Source organism: Eumetopias jubatus, unplaced genomic scaffold (genome assembly GCF_037043125.1).
Source record: "Eumetopias jubatus isolate StellerSeaLion01/CBP00866 unplaced genomic scaffold, mEumJub1_p1.0 scaffold_6, whole genome shotgun sequence".
Taxonomy (NCBI): domain Eukaryota; kingdom Metazoa; phylum Chordata; class Mammalia; order Carnivora; family Otariidae; genus Eumetopias; species Eumetopias jubatus.
The window spans coordinates 85,966,364-85,982,427 of NW_028274812.1; the positions used below are offsets into that span (position 1 = coordinate 85,966,364).

General features: G+C 37.2%; 1 protein-coding gene across 1 annotated transcript in view; it reads right to left on the reverse strand.

The window, feature by feature from the left end:
• The window catches only part of COL19A1 (collagen type XIX alpha 1 chain), a 311,655-nt gene that overhangs the window by 39,060 nt on the left and 256,531 nt on the right, over window positions 1–16,064 (reverse strand). Inside the window, exons 26-35 of the mRNA XM_088023753.1 lie at window positions 15,979–16,056; window positions 14,366–14,401; window positions 14,207–14,260; window positions 14,057–14,110; window positions 12,628–12,669; window positions 8,289–8,393; window positions 8,153–8,206; window positions 7,852–7,905; window positions 2,954–3,007; window positions 1,407–1,460 (exon numbers count right to left, since the gene is read on the reverse strand). Of these exons, the coding sequence (XP_087879879.1) occupies window positions 1,407–1,460; window positions 2,954–3,007; window positions 7,852–7,905; window positions 8,153–8,206; window positions 8,289–8,393; window positions 12,628–12,669; window positions 14,057–14,110; window positions 14,207–14,260; window positions 14,366–14,401; window positions 15,979–16,056 (585 nt within the window). The remainder of the gene's footprint in view (window positions 1–1,406; window positions 1,461–2,953; window positions 3,008–7,851; window positions 7,906–8,152; window positions 8,207–8,288; window positions 8,394–12,627; window positions 12,670–14,056; window positions 14,111–14,206; window positions 14,261–14,365; window positions 14,402–15,978; window positions 16,057–16,064) is intronic.

Sequence of the window (16,064 nt, forward strand, 5' to 3'; positions counted from 1 at the left end):
CTTTTAGGATAATAGCCTCATAAAATCTTTAAGTCCCTTAATGTCAGGGGAATGGCAAGAAATGGTTAATTAAAAAAGAATCCAGAGACAGTAAGATTCCAACTTACAAGGCCCCCAAATTTTGAGGGATTTATATCCATTTCCATGAATTTGATGAAGGATTTCATTCCAGTCTCCCCGTATTTTTTCCCCAGTAACAGAAGGAAGTATCATAAAAACTATTTGTATCTTTATCAACGAAAATAAACTGTAAAGTTTTTATTGCAGTGTATCTGCCTGAGAATGAGTGACAACAAATATATTGTATCTTTTTCCGAACTGCTTTGATGGTGGCTATCTCTCTAAGACATGTCATATTCTGTTGATTGCTGGCAGTGTCATTCAGAGAATTATGTCATAGTTCTCATGAACTATGAGAGGACAGCAAACAAGGAAAAATATGTGTCTATTGAAGAGACTCTCTTTTTCCTGGCACAATTAAAAGTCATATTTTCATCCTCGATTGTGCCCCAAAGCTCATCTCAGTGTGGAATTCCCATTAACTTCAAAAGGCAAATCTCTGACTAAATAATTTCCATAGAGAACAGAGAAAAAAGGCTAGTGGAGTTGGGCAAGCTTCTTGGGGATACTCTCAGAAAAAAATGTGCAGAGACCATCTAAAATAAACACACGGCTCCTTTCAATTTTTTTTTTTTTTTTGAATTCCTTTGCTTATTGATGCCATTATGTCCCATTTTGGTCATTTTAGGGTAGAAGCTACTTGAGTTGCTTATGTGGATTCTTGATTCTTACTTCCCGAATCTGAATACCTAGTCTTACTCTGCTTATTGGCTGAGCTCACACCGTGGGACCAATTTAGACCTAAACTGGGTAAACCTATGAAGCCCCGGGGTCTTCCTGCCTGAAATTCCTCTATTGCTGGTCTTCCCTTCAGACCATAGCAACACATTTGTCCAATCAACTGGACTCCTGAGGGAAGAAGTATCCTAATTCCTTAGTGAATTTCCCCTATGACCCTTAAAAGACAGAACTTGCAGATTTTCTCAGCAAGCTGTCTGAAGTCTTGGCACCTGTGGCTGGAACTCCCTGATACAAACCATCTTATCCGTACCTCAGACAGGAAGTTTCCTCCACTCCATCTTTCCACAGAACTAGATGTCCAAGACCTTGAATCTAGCTTGGACTTTTGCTATATGACATCGGTGTTGTATTCATCCTTTTCCCTAGGAACCTGTATGCAGACCAATTTTTGTACCTCTGTCTTTCCAAGCCCCCTACCAGAATAGCTATTCCCTGACATTATTCCTACTTTTAGGCTTTGCTTGATTTTATGGATCTGGTAAGTGTCTCACCTTGCCATCCCCCAAGCCCCAATTCAGAGAGTAAGTGAGGCATTTCCTCTGTACCTTGTCACCCTTTGCTCCCACAGGACCAGGATGTCCAGTTCTTCCCAACAAGCCCTGTAAAACACAAAACTAAGTGTGTCACAAAAAACAAACAAACAACAACAACAAAAAACAACTAAATGGCCAAAGGCATTGGAAGTTGGTTGCTAAAACCGATACATTTTGAAGGTCATTTGATCCTAATTAAATCAGTCCTGCAAGCTTATTTTTCTTCAGGCTGATATAGCAGCTGTATCCTGCTGATAAGCCCTTGCAAGGGTAAAATTTGTATTTGTGGCCGCTTTTTCACCTTGGCCAACCACATTTAATGACCTTAATTGGAACCTTTTGATACATTTAAGAATTTAGCCTTGCTGTTTAAATGGCAATTTACATAACATTATGCCTTCCTAAATGAGCTATAATTTTGGTAGCGATCAACATTTTAAATACTTCAAGACGCGGCAGAATTAACAATGTGCATATTAAGTTATGCTATCTGCATTTTACCAATGGAAAATAAAATTTAATTTTAATTCTTCTTTGAGAATGGAGTTAGCTATAATTTCCATGGTTCCTTTCACAACTCTTCTCTTCACTTTTAATTTTAATGTACAATTTAAAGCCAGGTTTGTTCTACATAGCTGTGGTGAAAGCATAAAAGATAAAATTTTAATTATGGTGAATCCATGCTTTAAAACACAAAGGAACATGATCACATACCTACTTGTGAGCTAAAATACCATTTGCATAGGAACTCATGGGAATTGCTGGAGAAGATGAGACTTGAGTAGGGTTGCTAGATTTAGCAAATCAAAATATGATATTTGGGACAAACTTATACTAAAACCATTTGTTTATATGAAATGCAAATTTAACTGCATGTCCTGTAATTTAACTGGCCACCCTAGACTTGACAGCCCCACTTTAGTGACTGCTTGGGTTTAGCAGCTAAGAAAGAAAAAGAGATTATTTTAGGAAAACAGTATAACCAAAGACACAAAGACCACAAAGTTGTGTTTGAGGGACAGTGAAAAAAAAAAAAGTGCTAATTAAAGTAGAGGGTATTTTAATGGATAAATAGGAATAAAAATAAATCGAATATGATAATCCTTAACTCATTTTTCCCCTTTAAAAATATTTTTCTTATTTTATCCTTACCCCATTTTCCGCCTTAAAAATATTTAGTCTATTCTTAGTTTATATTCTAAGTTTAGCTTAAGAATGTAAGGGTGTAACCATGTGAATATCTCTTCCAAAGGTTAATGCTAAAAGAGTGTAACTAAAAAATAGAATGCTCCTTTACATCTAACTTCTATTCAAAGGGACTAGCCTAATCACAGACTGCTTTCTGGTCTGGCAGAATCTTGATGACAAGTCTCCATGCCCCAGGGCAGCCTTAATGTTAGTACTAAATGAAAATCTGAGCTATAGGATGCTACTTTTCTAGGCAACAGCTGGATAATCTAGAAAGGCCCAGAGAATGAAAGGCAATGCGGAATTTAGTTCACCCTGCATCACCCCAGCAGATATGAAGCGTTAGTGGTACAGCTTTAGCAAATACTCACAGGGGGTCCAGTGGGACCTGGGGCACCCGGAAGGCCTGGAATTCCTTGAAGACCCTAGAAGAAACAGTTGCTCCCATTAGCCTGTCACATGGTTAGAAACAAGGCATGTTAGTTGATCAAATATTTTGACTACTGAAATTAAACATCTATGTTGGCTGGAAAACATGATATATATAATATACAAATGCCCACTTTCAAAGAGTAAGGATGATGAGCTAAAATGCCATGATACGGAATCTGCAACAAATATAATTTAATGTGTCTGGTGATTCATGGAGCATTTCTGAGCTTCCAGAGCCACCCCATCAACAATAGCATCACTGAGACTCTGGCTTTGCTAAAGCACGGACATACAAATTTCAAACTGGCAGAACGCCATCAAAGAAATCCATGATTACACTAATGCTTCAGCTAGTGGGAAAATGGAATATGTTTTATGATATAATGTTTAGTTTAGCTGAACAGTTCATTATAAGAAGAAATTTGGCTCATCAGTGAATTTAAATTTAGAACCCTTTAATGGCTTAAGCATAAAAGTGAATGAATACCCCCTCCCCCTTCTTCTTGGATTTGTAGAATAATGCTAATTATACTGGATAAGGTTTAAGATACTTGACTATATGAATATGATATAGTTACAGAGAGTAATGTTTAAAATTATTAAAAATTTTCAATGCACTTCATAAAAGATGAGAATGATAGAGGTTCAAAGTACCTCATCTGGAAACTTTGGTGTCAGATGTGTTTCAGAATTCTGAATTTTCTGATTTTTTTAATAAAAATAACACAGTGCTCACACTAGATATTACATAACACTCCCAGTGGTGTTGGGGCGGCACCCTCTAATAAACATACAAATATTTCTGTAGCAAAACATGATATTCTTATCAAGTGGGTTAAATAGACTGGCTCCATATGATTTCAGGTCACATTCTGCTGCCAAAAGAATTTCCTGCAAATTTGGGAAAAATTTCCAGGGTTTTCAGAGGCTTCTGAGCTTTGGAATTATAGATGAGGGGTGTGGATCATAATATTACTATTACCAACAGTCCTCCCTTAGCAGTACAAATAGGGATAACTTTTACCTTTTTAGTGCTTTTGTGTATTTCTCAAATTTTCTATAATAAACTCAGATGATTTCTATAATTAGAAATATATACTTTTAAATACTCTTTTGTTATTTCAGATAACCACATGAGGTGTCAAGGTCTAGATTGAATGATTCCACTCTTTCAGGTTTTAATTTTCTTTATTGAGTAATGTTTTATATTACTAAACTATTAATTGTTATAACAAAGTTCCTTTGCCTTTTACTGTGATTAAATAGGCATTTTTAGACACGTTATAAATATTAGGTGGACTGACCATGGTAAAAATACTACATATTTATTTATGAGAATTCTATAGAACCAAGGTTCTCTCGAATCAAGGTTCTTTGCATCAATGTGATCAAGGACCAAGCTCTGCCATACCTGTCCATTTAATGCCAAATGGGATCATATGTTACTTCAGGTTTTTTCATGTGACATGATGTGAAGAAACACTGAAAAGAATCTCCTCAAATGTGATGAAATTCCTCATGAAATAAGAGTTTTGGGTAAAATCTTATGTATGCTTGTGTTGAAGAATGTGGACATGCTCTTTCTTCAAGATGATATCATCCTCACTGGCAATGCCGTGTGTGTGTGTGTCCATGTCCATGTGCATGCATATACAGACATGTGTGGATGGCACACACTGACATGTTGAATTGTCTCTTTTTACTCCCCAACCCTTAACTTAACTTATGGGTTGGTACATTGAAAGGAAACAAATTTCCTTTGGAAATGGCACCTCTAAATGTCTGGAGATTATAAATGTCATCCCACAAATTGTTTTATCTCAAAATACCCACATTTCCATAAAATTCTCTCTATATGTACATGTATAAGATATGGGTGTACATATGTATTCTTTTTCTCTCTTTTTTTTTTTTTTTTTTGCTACTTTTAGTCTCATTCCTGAATCAGCCTAGAGATGTTGAGTGAGTCTTTAGGTAGTTTAATTTATAAGCTTGGGACTCATTAACCTTTGATGACCACATTAAACTTTAAAATAAACCTTAGTCTATAAATAAAAAAAATCATTCTCAGCAGTCTTTCTCTGAACAAGCTGAAATTTTGTAGTAAGGGTAAAAGTTACTATGGATGCATAAAGGGCAATAAGATAATTTTAGGAGACAAAATGGTCATTAAAGAAGACAAATACATATTACAGAGTAGGACAGTCAATTTAGCATATAGTGCCAAACTAAAATACAAAATAGAATTTATTGCATAGATACTCAAGGATCATTAGAGCTAAGTTCTTTCTCTGAATTGATATTTTGATTTTGCAAGTCCTAGCTCAGTTGCTACCAAGAATATTTATTTTTCCATTGCTATAATTTATGGTTGACAATATTTTTCATGGCCTATTTATCAATTATTATCCTGAAATATTGTAGGAAAATTTGCATTCCAAGCAAGAATTCACTCTATGAGAGGTGAGAGTGTTCTATTAGTGTCTTAAAAGTTCCTACTTTGATTTGTGAAACACCTGCAAAAAATATAGAGGATAATTTCATTTTTCTCGGAGCAATGAACAAATAGGCAGCTCCTCTGTCTAAGTTCCCAAACAGACTAAAATGAAGACACAATAATTAGAAGTCCTCAAAGAGATAAGGTGTCCCTCTGTATCTTTTGTAGAATAGATATTTGAGATTTTGTATGACTAGATATTATATGCATATTAAAATAGGATAGTTTACTGGCCATTTGGAAATGCACATGTCCTTGGTCAAAGTTTCATTCACCTAAACAAATCAATAAATTATAATTTCACGTAATATCTGAGTCCAAGTAGATACTATTCATTGAGTCTATCCAAGTAGATGATATTCATTACTCCCTATCTGTTTGAGAGGAAAAGCCTGCATCACCCTATCCCCTCCAAAAGGCCCAACTGATTTAGTATGGTATTTCAGGCTTATTCATATTATTCATGTGATGTGAAGAAACAAATGAAAAGAATCTCCTTCTGAAATTGCTACATATAATAATTAATATAATAATAATAATTCCCCATATAATAAGATTCTTGTGCAAAATTTTGTGTATTCTCCATTAAAGAATCCAAAAGGTATACAGTAGTTTGCCTTTGCATGGTTTCAGTTACCTGTGGTCAGTTACTGTTTGGAAACACATGAACCTCCTTCTGACTTATTTCCAGAAGGTCAGTAGCAGCCTAACACCATGTCAAAATGCCTACGTCATTCACCTTACTTCACCACATCATATAGGCATTTTATCATTTCACATCATCACAAGAAGAAGGATGACTCCAGTACAAAAAGATATTAGAGAGGGAGGGAAAGACCACATTCACATAACTTTTATTATAATATATTGTTATATTTATTCTGATTTACTATTAGGTATTATTGTTCATTTCTTACTGTGCCTAATTTATAAGTTAAACTTTATCATATGTATGTATAGGAAAAAAAAACAGCATGTATAGGTTTTGGTACTCTCTGCAGTTTTGGGCATCAATGGGGGGGGGTCTTAAAACATATTCCCCACAGGTAACGGGGGTCTACTATACTTAAGAAAGAACATACTAAAAAAGCGGAGTAATAATAACAATGCATTTCAATTTACAAAGAGAGCAAAATATCCTGTAGAATCAAAATTAACTTCTAATAAATTTAACTTAGAGTTACTTTTAAAAAACTTGAATTCCAATTATTTCCTGATCTTTTTGTTATTACCTTCTCAATTGCCTCTAAAGCCTACTCCTTGAATCTAGGCAGTTAAAAGCTGTTAGACTATTAAAATCAGATATGTACATTAGTGAAACTTCCTGTGGAGCATGAAGAAGCAAAAGCTCAATAATTCTTATTTTGAAAATAAAATGCTTTTACTGCTTTATTTATGGATGAAAATAAATGTTGAATTTCTTTGTTCTTTAATTTTTACTTTGGAAAAAAGCAAGCTAATTCTCACAGTTTTCTAGAATAGAATCAATATTAAAAACACTAACACATGGTGATAATTTGTAACATGAAATATAACTCTGACTCAAAAAAATAGATCTACTTTATACAGTTATGATTTTCAGTACTAACATCAAGGTTAATATATGCCAGATGGCTTACTTACTTTCATTAAGAATTATTAGCATCAAAACTGTTTAAACTAACAACAATTCATCATCCTAATTAGTTTTTCTAAGAGTTAAGGTAAATTATGCAGGAAAAGAATGGTATCCTGAGCATCACCATGGCTTAGAGTCAGAAAATTATACCATCGTCTCAAAAGTACATTTGACTTTGAGCCTTAGTCTGGGGGTTGGTAGCTGATCTAAACTAGTTGAATCAGATCCTTAAGATAAGTTTTTTTTTCCCCCAAGAGTATGAAAGTTGAGCAGAGACACAGACAAACCAAGGTCACTGAAGTTGAATCACATTACAGCAGTATCCCAGGGAAGTTCTGCTGCATTTTGGAGCTGTCCCTTGTCCTTAGGCTGGTTGTTCAACTATTCCTTCAATTCCACTAGCTACCTCAGGATTCTTTTCAGTAAATCCTTGCTTTTATCTTGAGAGAGCTGGAACTGCTATCTGCTACATTAAAAACAAAAACATAGTAACTGAGGGGTCAACTCTGTGCTTTATTTTCCGTCTCTCAAAAACTGAACCACTGCTAATAAACATCAATGTATTATTATTTAAATTGTGTTGACATTTGAAACAACCTACCTAAATCTTTGTTTTTATTTGATTTAGCATTAAACATGAGCTACAGACAAGTTGATGTCCTTCCTCTGAGTTCTACAAAGAGAATCAATAGCAGGACTATATTATCAGAGAAAAGTCTTACCTCATCACCTTTCTCACCAGGTATCCCAGGGTAGCCCCGCTCTCCTTTGTTTCCCTAAAAAGACAAGAAATTCAGCTAGTATACTGAATCGTTTTGTCATCTTTTAGAACAACAAAAACGTCTCTTCTTAGTATGCTTGGAACGTAATTTGGACAGAGTCAGGGCACAAAAAAATGACATTTGCAAATGGCTTTTACACTTTTCCAAAATATTTCTTTTAAAAAAGTAGTGTTTTAAAATTGGTTTGTTTTTTCACACTGAATTGGAAGTAGCACAGAGAGCAGAGGAGAAACTGCCCTACCTTTGGTCCCTCCCTGCCTGGGATTCCTGGAGGACCCCGCGGGCCTGTATCACCCTAGAGGACGGAGCGGTGAAGAAGTGAGAGAAGGCACTAGGTGTAGGCTACAGGGCCATCAACATCCAGCCTGCCTCCTCACCTTCTGGGCTATAGAATCGTACTTTCCAGGCTCACCAGCACCAGCTTCTTCTCCTTTGTTGCTTTTCAGCCCGGGGACACTGGCTTGGCAGTTGCCACAGAAGTTCTAATGAGCATAGAGATAAGGTTACTGAGCGATTCGTCAAAGCAATCTATAAAAGTGAGGTCTGATCAGATTTGAACCTTTGTCAGAGACCAATGATACAGCAATTGATATATCACTACTTTCAGAGACTTAATTAATCCGATTTGAAAAGACTACTTTTTTACTTTTTGTGAGGTAAAAACTACGTATGAAGCTAGACAGTTGTATCTGTTTATGATATTGGTGACTTTTTTCTTTTTTTTAAAGCATGTTGGTGCACCTGGATGGCTCAGTCTGTTGAGTATCCGGCTCCTGATCTGGCTCATGTCATGATCTCTGGGTCCTGGGATTGAGTCCCACGTAGGGCCCTCAGCTCAGTGGGGAGTCTGCTTGTCTCCATCTCCCTCTCCCCACCCCCTGCTCATGTGTGTGCTCTCTCTCTCTCTAAAATAAATAAATAAAGGGGTGCCTGGGGGGCTTAGTTGTTAGGCGTCTGCCTTCAGCTCAGGTCATGGTCCCAGGGTCCTGGGATCGAGTCCCACATTGGGCTCCCTGCTCAGCAGGAAGCCTGCTTCTCCCTCCCCCAATCCCCCTGCTTGTGTTGTCTCTCTCGCTGTGTCTCTGTCAAATAAATAAATAAAATCTTTAAATAAATAAATAAATAAATTTTAAAATAAAAAGCATGTCTACGATGATATGTAAGTGGGAAATTCCAAATATATAAGGAAAAGACACATAAGTCAAGAACACAGACTCTTTCAATTGTTTAGCAGCATGTTTAAAAAGGGAGGTAGTAATAAAGTTCAGAATAATCAACAAGATTACAGACCTCACACAACCAATAGTATAAATCATTAAAAGGGAGAGAAAGAAAGAAAGAAAGAAAGAAAGAAAGAAAGAAAGAAAGAAAGAAAGGAAGGAAGGAAGGAAGGAAGGAAGGAAGGAAGGAAGGAAGGAAGAAAGAAAGAAAGAAAGAAAGAAAGAAAGAAAGGAAGAAAGAAAGAAAGAAAGAAAGGAAGAAAGAAAGAAAGAAAGAAAAAGCTGTGAAGAGAGGATTTCTCCTTTTGAGAACAAAATTAGTTGGCGGACGCTACACACAGTTTACCAACATTGTCAGTGGAAGCACTCATGTGAGAAATAATTACTTGAGTGACTTGGACTTGACTCTTTGTCAAATCCAAGTGCAGATAGGAAATCTAAGTGGAATTACCTTGCCATTGCCTTCTCTGTAACCTTTAGCTGATCTGGAAAGGCTTGAATTTAAGTGTCTGAGCTCACAAGATAAACTTCTTATCACATTGCTAAGGAAAAAGTGCTCGTGAAAAGCCCTAAAAAGGCTTATTTTTAAATTGTTAGAGTAAGAATATGATCAGGAAAGGCACAGAATAGGGACCATTGGGTGGAGGAGATGGTTTAATTTTAACAGTTGACAGAAGGTAGGACAATAACAGCCTCTCTTCCATTCTTTTCACCAAAGGGAAGAATCTTGAAATGTAAAAAAGGGAACTGAAGCTTGCCATTAATGAGAAGTTGGCAAGAAAGCTCATGGCTATTCAAGCCCAATATTTTTGCTCAGTGAATATCAGAATAAGTCTGATTTCCAAAAATACTCTCCTTGGAAGACTAATTCCATATATTGTTGAAAAGTTTCTGAGGGAATTTCTCTAAAAAATGCTGGATTAAAGACCTTTCTCTTCATGGTGGTCCATTCCTAGAGCTGGTATACGTAAAAGGGAGCCAGAGTGTGCAACATTTCCAGAACTAATTTTGCCATCAGGATCTTTTCCCAGAGCTGATGTGTTGGTAGAGGAAGTAAAAAAATATATATGTGTGTGTATATATATATATATATATATATATATAAAATTGTAGATCCACTACTTATAATATCTGAAAAACTATGAAGAGAGAGAGATGCCAGAGGACTTATGAGAACCAAGAAGTTTTCTATATTTCAAAAAGCACGAAGAAGATGAATTATTGTATCTGTAGATGAATAAATGTGGCATATATCAATATGGAGCAAAACCCTGGCATATCAACACTCAGCAGTATTTTAGGATGTATTATTCAATTGATCGTTTTAATAAAACATAAAAGAATGGTAATCATTGAGTCAATAAAATTTTCTCAGAGTCATTTTAAACAGACCCCATTTTCTTTAGGTTAGGGTTGCCAGAATGGTAAATCAAGGGAAATGATTTCACTGAGGGTCTTGAAAAAAGTCTTTAGATTTCTCGTGTAGAGAGAATAAAGATGCATCAATTATTAGCCAATGTACAATCTCAAAGAGGGATGGATACATAGATTAACCTACATGAAGTCTTTGAAGGGCCATTGGGTCTGGAATTATGTCAGTTCTTTACTACATTTTAATCAAAGATACTTTTGAAAACAGAAGGCAGATGACAAAGTTTTCTAAAGACTCTAGACAAGCGAGGGGGACTTAATGCATTGGGTAATAAGATCAGAATTTAAAATTACATTGGATTGACCTAACAGATCCAAACTCCAATCTAAGTCCCCGTATTTGGCCTCCACTGTGGGGAACTTGCCCCTTCTCTGGAATGCAGTTTGATGGGACTCTCAGTTGAGGTGTCTTGCCTCTCACGCATCAGCTCTCCTGGGACTCAGAACCTCAGTGAGATAATGTCAGGGCTGGACCAGTGGCAGAGCACACTCATTAAAGGGATGCTGCCCTGGTGAACCCATCAATTATGTCCACATCTGAGGCCTTTGGAGTCCTGGTTCTCGTCAGAGCCTATTCAGTCTTTTTGTCTATTCTGTGAGCCACCCTATATTCTATTAGGATATTCATTTCTGCCGAAGGGTACAAGTTTTGATCCTAACTATTCTGGAATGGTTAGGTTTAACTCTTAAGAGTCCTATGATTTCCAGCATTACTGCCCTTGTGAAGAACCAAAGACAATGCATGAGGGCCTGTGTTCCTGGGTTAAGGTTGGGCTTTCTAGCTGTGTGACTCTGAGGAAGTTACTTAGCTGCTTAGAACGTCAGTTTCTAATGTATAAAATGGGGATACTACCAGTCTAAATTTACAGGATTTCTGTGAAGATTAAGTGAAATGCTGTAAGTAAAGCAGTGTATTGCCTGCCATGTAACTGTAACTCAATGAATATAAGGCCTTTCTAAAATCCCCATAAACACTCTTTTGACTTATAAGAAAATGTTGACTTTTGAAGGTCTGAAGGTCTTAAAAACCTCCTGTAATTTATTTTTATATTGATACTCATATTTATATTGATATTTATATATATTCTCAAAATTTTAATCATCTAGCAAATACTTACACCAGAATTCTTGAGTCTTTGAATTTAAATCAACAAATATTCCTGCCTGCCTACTATTATGTAAGTCATTGCACAAACCACTGGGCTAAATGCTAGGAATATAAAATAAATTGCATATATACACATATAGCCTAAGTTTGTGTGTGTGTATGTGTGCATGTGCGCGTGTATACTCATATACACTGTCCATTCATATATAGATAGATAGGACATATAAGGTTTGAGTATAATGTGAAGGGACCGATTTTTATCTGGGTTCACGTGATCTTAGGGTGCCATGAAAAAATATTACAAATACATAATCTTACAGGTATCCATTATCATTCTCCCCCATCTGTATTACCAATAAAACACAGGGTAGTATTAGGAACAAAAATGGTAGCAAGATTTATTCCTTATGAGATGAATAATAGGTAGAGATAGCTTTTATTTAACAGAGTAACAGGTGTTAGGGCAATTGTTGGCTTTGGAATTCTATAACTCACTCTGTAAAATCCCATGACATCAAAGTTCAGCTCTGCAAGCTAGCTGTTTATTGAGGAGCACAGGTTTTCATCCTGGGACTGGTGAGGGTAGGTCCAAGTAAGAAGGATTAGGTTTCACAGTAGTGAGCCAGGGCGGCTAAACACCCATGAGGTGAAAGCCATCGCTCCAGAGAAGAGAATGGTCTACTCAAGGGTGTTGATGGCACTGCTCCTTCCGTGTAGCTCATCTCAGAACTACCACCTTCACCCACCACCCCTCACACCCAAGCTGACAGGGAGGTAAAGAAGAGGGGAGGGGAGGGATTAGTACAAGTGGCACAAGATACACAAAAATATGTGTTCCTTTTTCTACCTTAAAGATGTTCTGCCTCTTAAAAAATTGAATTTTAGCCCTGATAAAGATTTCCTTTCTCATTTTTTCCTAAAAATTAACATGTAATTTCTTACATAGCAACAGAGTACCTTAAGCAAGACACCGATGTCTCCCAAGAGAGGAAGTGCAATCTGCATTTAAGGAGAAAAAACCCAAATACATGTATTTATGCACATACATGCACATAATACAATACAAACATACGATATATTGTACATGTTTTTCCTCAAAGCGTCATGCCAGTTGAGATTTGTCATGGGGCTTCTAAGAGCCTCACTGTCAGAATGGTTGGCTTTATATTTCAGATCACAAAATAGGCATATGACACTGACAGGATTCATAACTTTGAGAAGTATTCACTATTCCTTTGCGATGAACATGTAAAGACACCCATATTGTGGTTTGGAGTCTGCATCTCTATTTTATATTTTCATGACATGGCAATTTTTATGCCAACCTTCATATATTCTTGGCTTTAAATAATACATAAAGGTAAATCATTTATTAAAAGGAAGTTACCACTCTGCCAAACAAATTATCAGGCTGTTGAGAAATATGAAAAGTCTAGAATGAGTTTGTCTTAAAGTTCTTTCTCACTGAAGTTCAAAAGAGCCAACAGGTGGCTTCAGTGATTTGCAAGAGAGACACTGAGGGAACTCAGGCAGTGTTCGGGGCCTCGTGTCTTAAATTGTCCTTTTGGAGAGATGCTGCAAACCCAAGTAACACTTTGTAAGAATCCTAGATGATACACACACATGATACACTCGGCAGTGGAGTTAAAGTAAGGCCAAAATATGCCTCTGCACGTAGCTTATAAAGGCACATAAGGCCCAACCAGTGTGGGAGGGAGAAGGATTTGTGAGACTTGGAACCGAGAGGCCAGATTTGGATTTTATCATACAAAACTCTTAATACAATGTCATGTACCATATGGCCTCTCAAATTGTAACTGCCGATTCTGAGGCTATTTAAAGGGATGTCTCTGTCGCTCAAAGCCAGGTTCATCCTGAAATAAAACTTTGGAACACACATTTAGCGCCTAAACCCATTTTTTAAGAGGCTACTCAAGCCGGTTTTTATAATTTAATCATCTCAGCATTTTAAAGCCACAGAATCAATGGCTATGTACCATATTGTAGGTAACTTACCTGCAAACTTTCATTTAGAAAAATGAAATTCATTTAGTCAGTAGCATTAGAAAGAACAAAAATTGTGGCTATATATTTTAACTCAATTTTCCACGGGATTGAGACATTATGTGCCAAGACTCAGCCTGGGGCAAAATTGTATAGCTGAATTATACCCTTAGGAAATAAGTATTCATCACACACACACACAAAAATGCTGATGCAGCCTGAATTTTTTTTCCCCTCTACAAAATAATGGGGATAAACAAAATCACCAAGCAGTCACCGAGCATTCTAATTAGTTTGGACAGTAAAAGTTGCTTGGTAGGCTGTTTGGCTTCTGGGTGCGTTAAAGATACATAAATCAGGCGGGCATAGTCTGTTGACTTACCGGGTCACCTGGGGGGCCTGGCAGACCTGGCTTTCCATCCCTCCCTGGAGCTCCCTGAAAACAGAATCATCGTGTTCAAAGCTTTGCACGGTGGCACAGGTGTAGATTAAAATAGGGTGGTGGGGAAGGGGAGGTAAAGATGCTCCTTACATCATTCCCTGGGGTCCCTGGAGTCCCTGGCAATCCAGGGAGACCTCGAGGACCCTAGAAGGGGGGGGGATAGTTACTTATGAGAACAGTTTTTCGGTAATTTCCTCCAAGTAAGCAAGCTGGATTTGTTATGCCAAATAACTTGGTTAAGTAGCTTACCTGAATACCCGGCTCTCCAGCGGGTCCTTGGGAGCCCTGAGCAGAATGAGATCCAATTATCAGAATTCTTCCAGGAACGTCCATAAATTATCCAAGGGGGATAAAGAGCTATGTATTGTAATTTACTTAGTGGAACAACAAAGGCTTGTCACCCTGCACCCCCTGAAAACTCCCTGTGAAGTCGGCTAAGACTTTTGGATGGCAGGTAAATACTTAAGCAGATGCCTTTTGCTGGAACCATCAGAAGGATTTTGCTCAGATGCCCTAGGCTATCTCTCTCGGTACCATTATCTGTGCCTGTACCTTCACGACCACATGGTGCACCCACATTCTTTCTGTTCAGAAACTCGCTGCTGATAAGGTGACTGGCTCAGGACTTGCTTTCTTTTCTGCTTTCTACTTCGAGTCATTTCTCCGTTTCAAGAAATCACCAGAACCAGTGTTCAGGGACAGGAGTAGGCAGTAAAGCATCAATCGCCATTCTTTTCTACGTTAGTAAATTGGAATTTGGGGGAAGCCACATGAGGCTGGGCAGTGATCAGTGAACCTAATGACAAGAGCTCCCTCCCTGCTACATAAGCACAGATCATGGAAGGAGGAGTTGACAACCTAGGTAAATAAATGGCGGGGTTCTCAGCAGCTGACTTGAGTAGCTGCTCACTCACATTTCCTTTCTTGTTTTTTAAAATAAATATTCATATCACTGTTACTGTCAAAGCTACTTTTTGTACCCTTTCTATTTATACTGTGTCCTTAGTTATTAATATATATATATATATTTATTTTTTGCTTCAGCCTCCTTCAGTCCCTTAATAATTTCCTGGTCTGTTTTGTTACTGTGTTTAATCTCCCATCACCAGTGGTCTTTTATATTCTTGCCCCTGAGAACCAATCACACACAACGTAACCATTCACTATGCCTTCTTTTAGCTCTCATGATAATTTCATTACAAGGCCAATTTCCCAAATTAATGCCATTAGAATTAGTGTTTATTTCCACTTTTCTTGTTCCAGAATCTTTTAGGGTTTTTTTTTTCATAGTAAATAAAGAGTTCTCATTACTCTTTAGTCAACAAGTTTGCATACAGAGGTCATTATGATCAGGCACTGTCCTTGTAGCTAAAACACATTAAAAAACTGCCCATTCTATGTCTTCCCTATTTTAAAGACTTCTATTCCCTCTTCCTGAAGATATTACTTAAGAGATTTTTGACATCATCTCATTTATATATGCTCCATTCACTTTAAATATTAACTTTTTTATTCTCACTAAAAACAGACAGTAATATATAAAACCTAATCTTAGGCACTTGTATCATCTTACAAACATTCATTTGTACTTTTTAATATGTAGAATGGAGGAACAAAGGGTTAAATAACTGCTTCTAACCCCAAATCAGTGTACACGAGACCAGCATCTGTACGTCAGTAAACAGCACCGTCTCTGTGCTCAGCTATGTAACCTTAATGCTCATCAATTCTCTCCCTCTGACTAGTGTTTATATTTCCTCCTCTGACCATTTTATTCCTTTCTCCTGATTCAAGTTTGTCACTGGATTTTATTTGATTACTGGAGTTGACAAAGTTCAAAAGCTCGATGGAATTTTACTTACTGTTCGGCCAGGAACTCCCAGCCCTGGTGGGCCTCTGTCACCTGGGGAACCGTGGACACCCGGCAGTCCTCGCTCGCCCTGTGCAA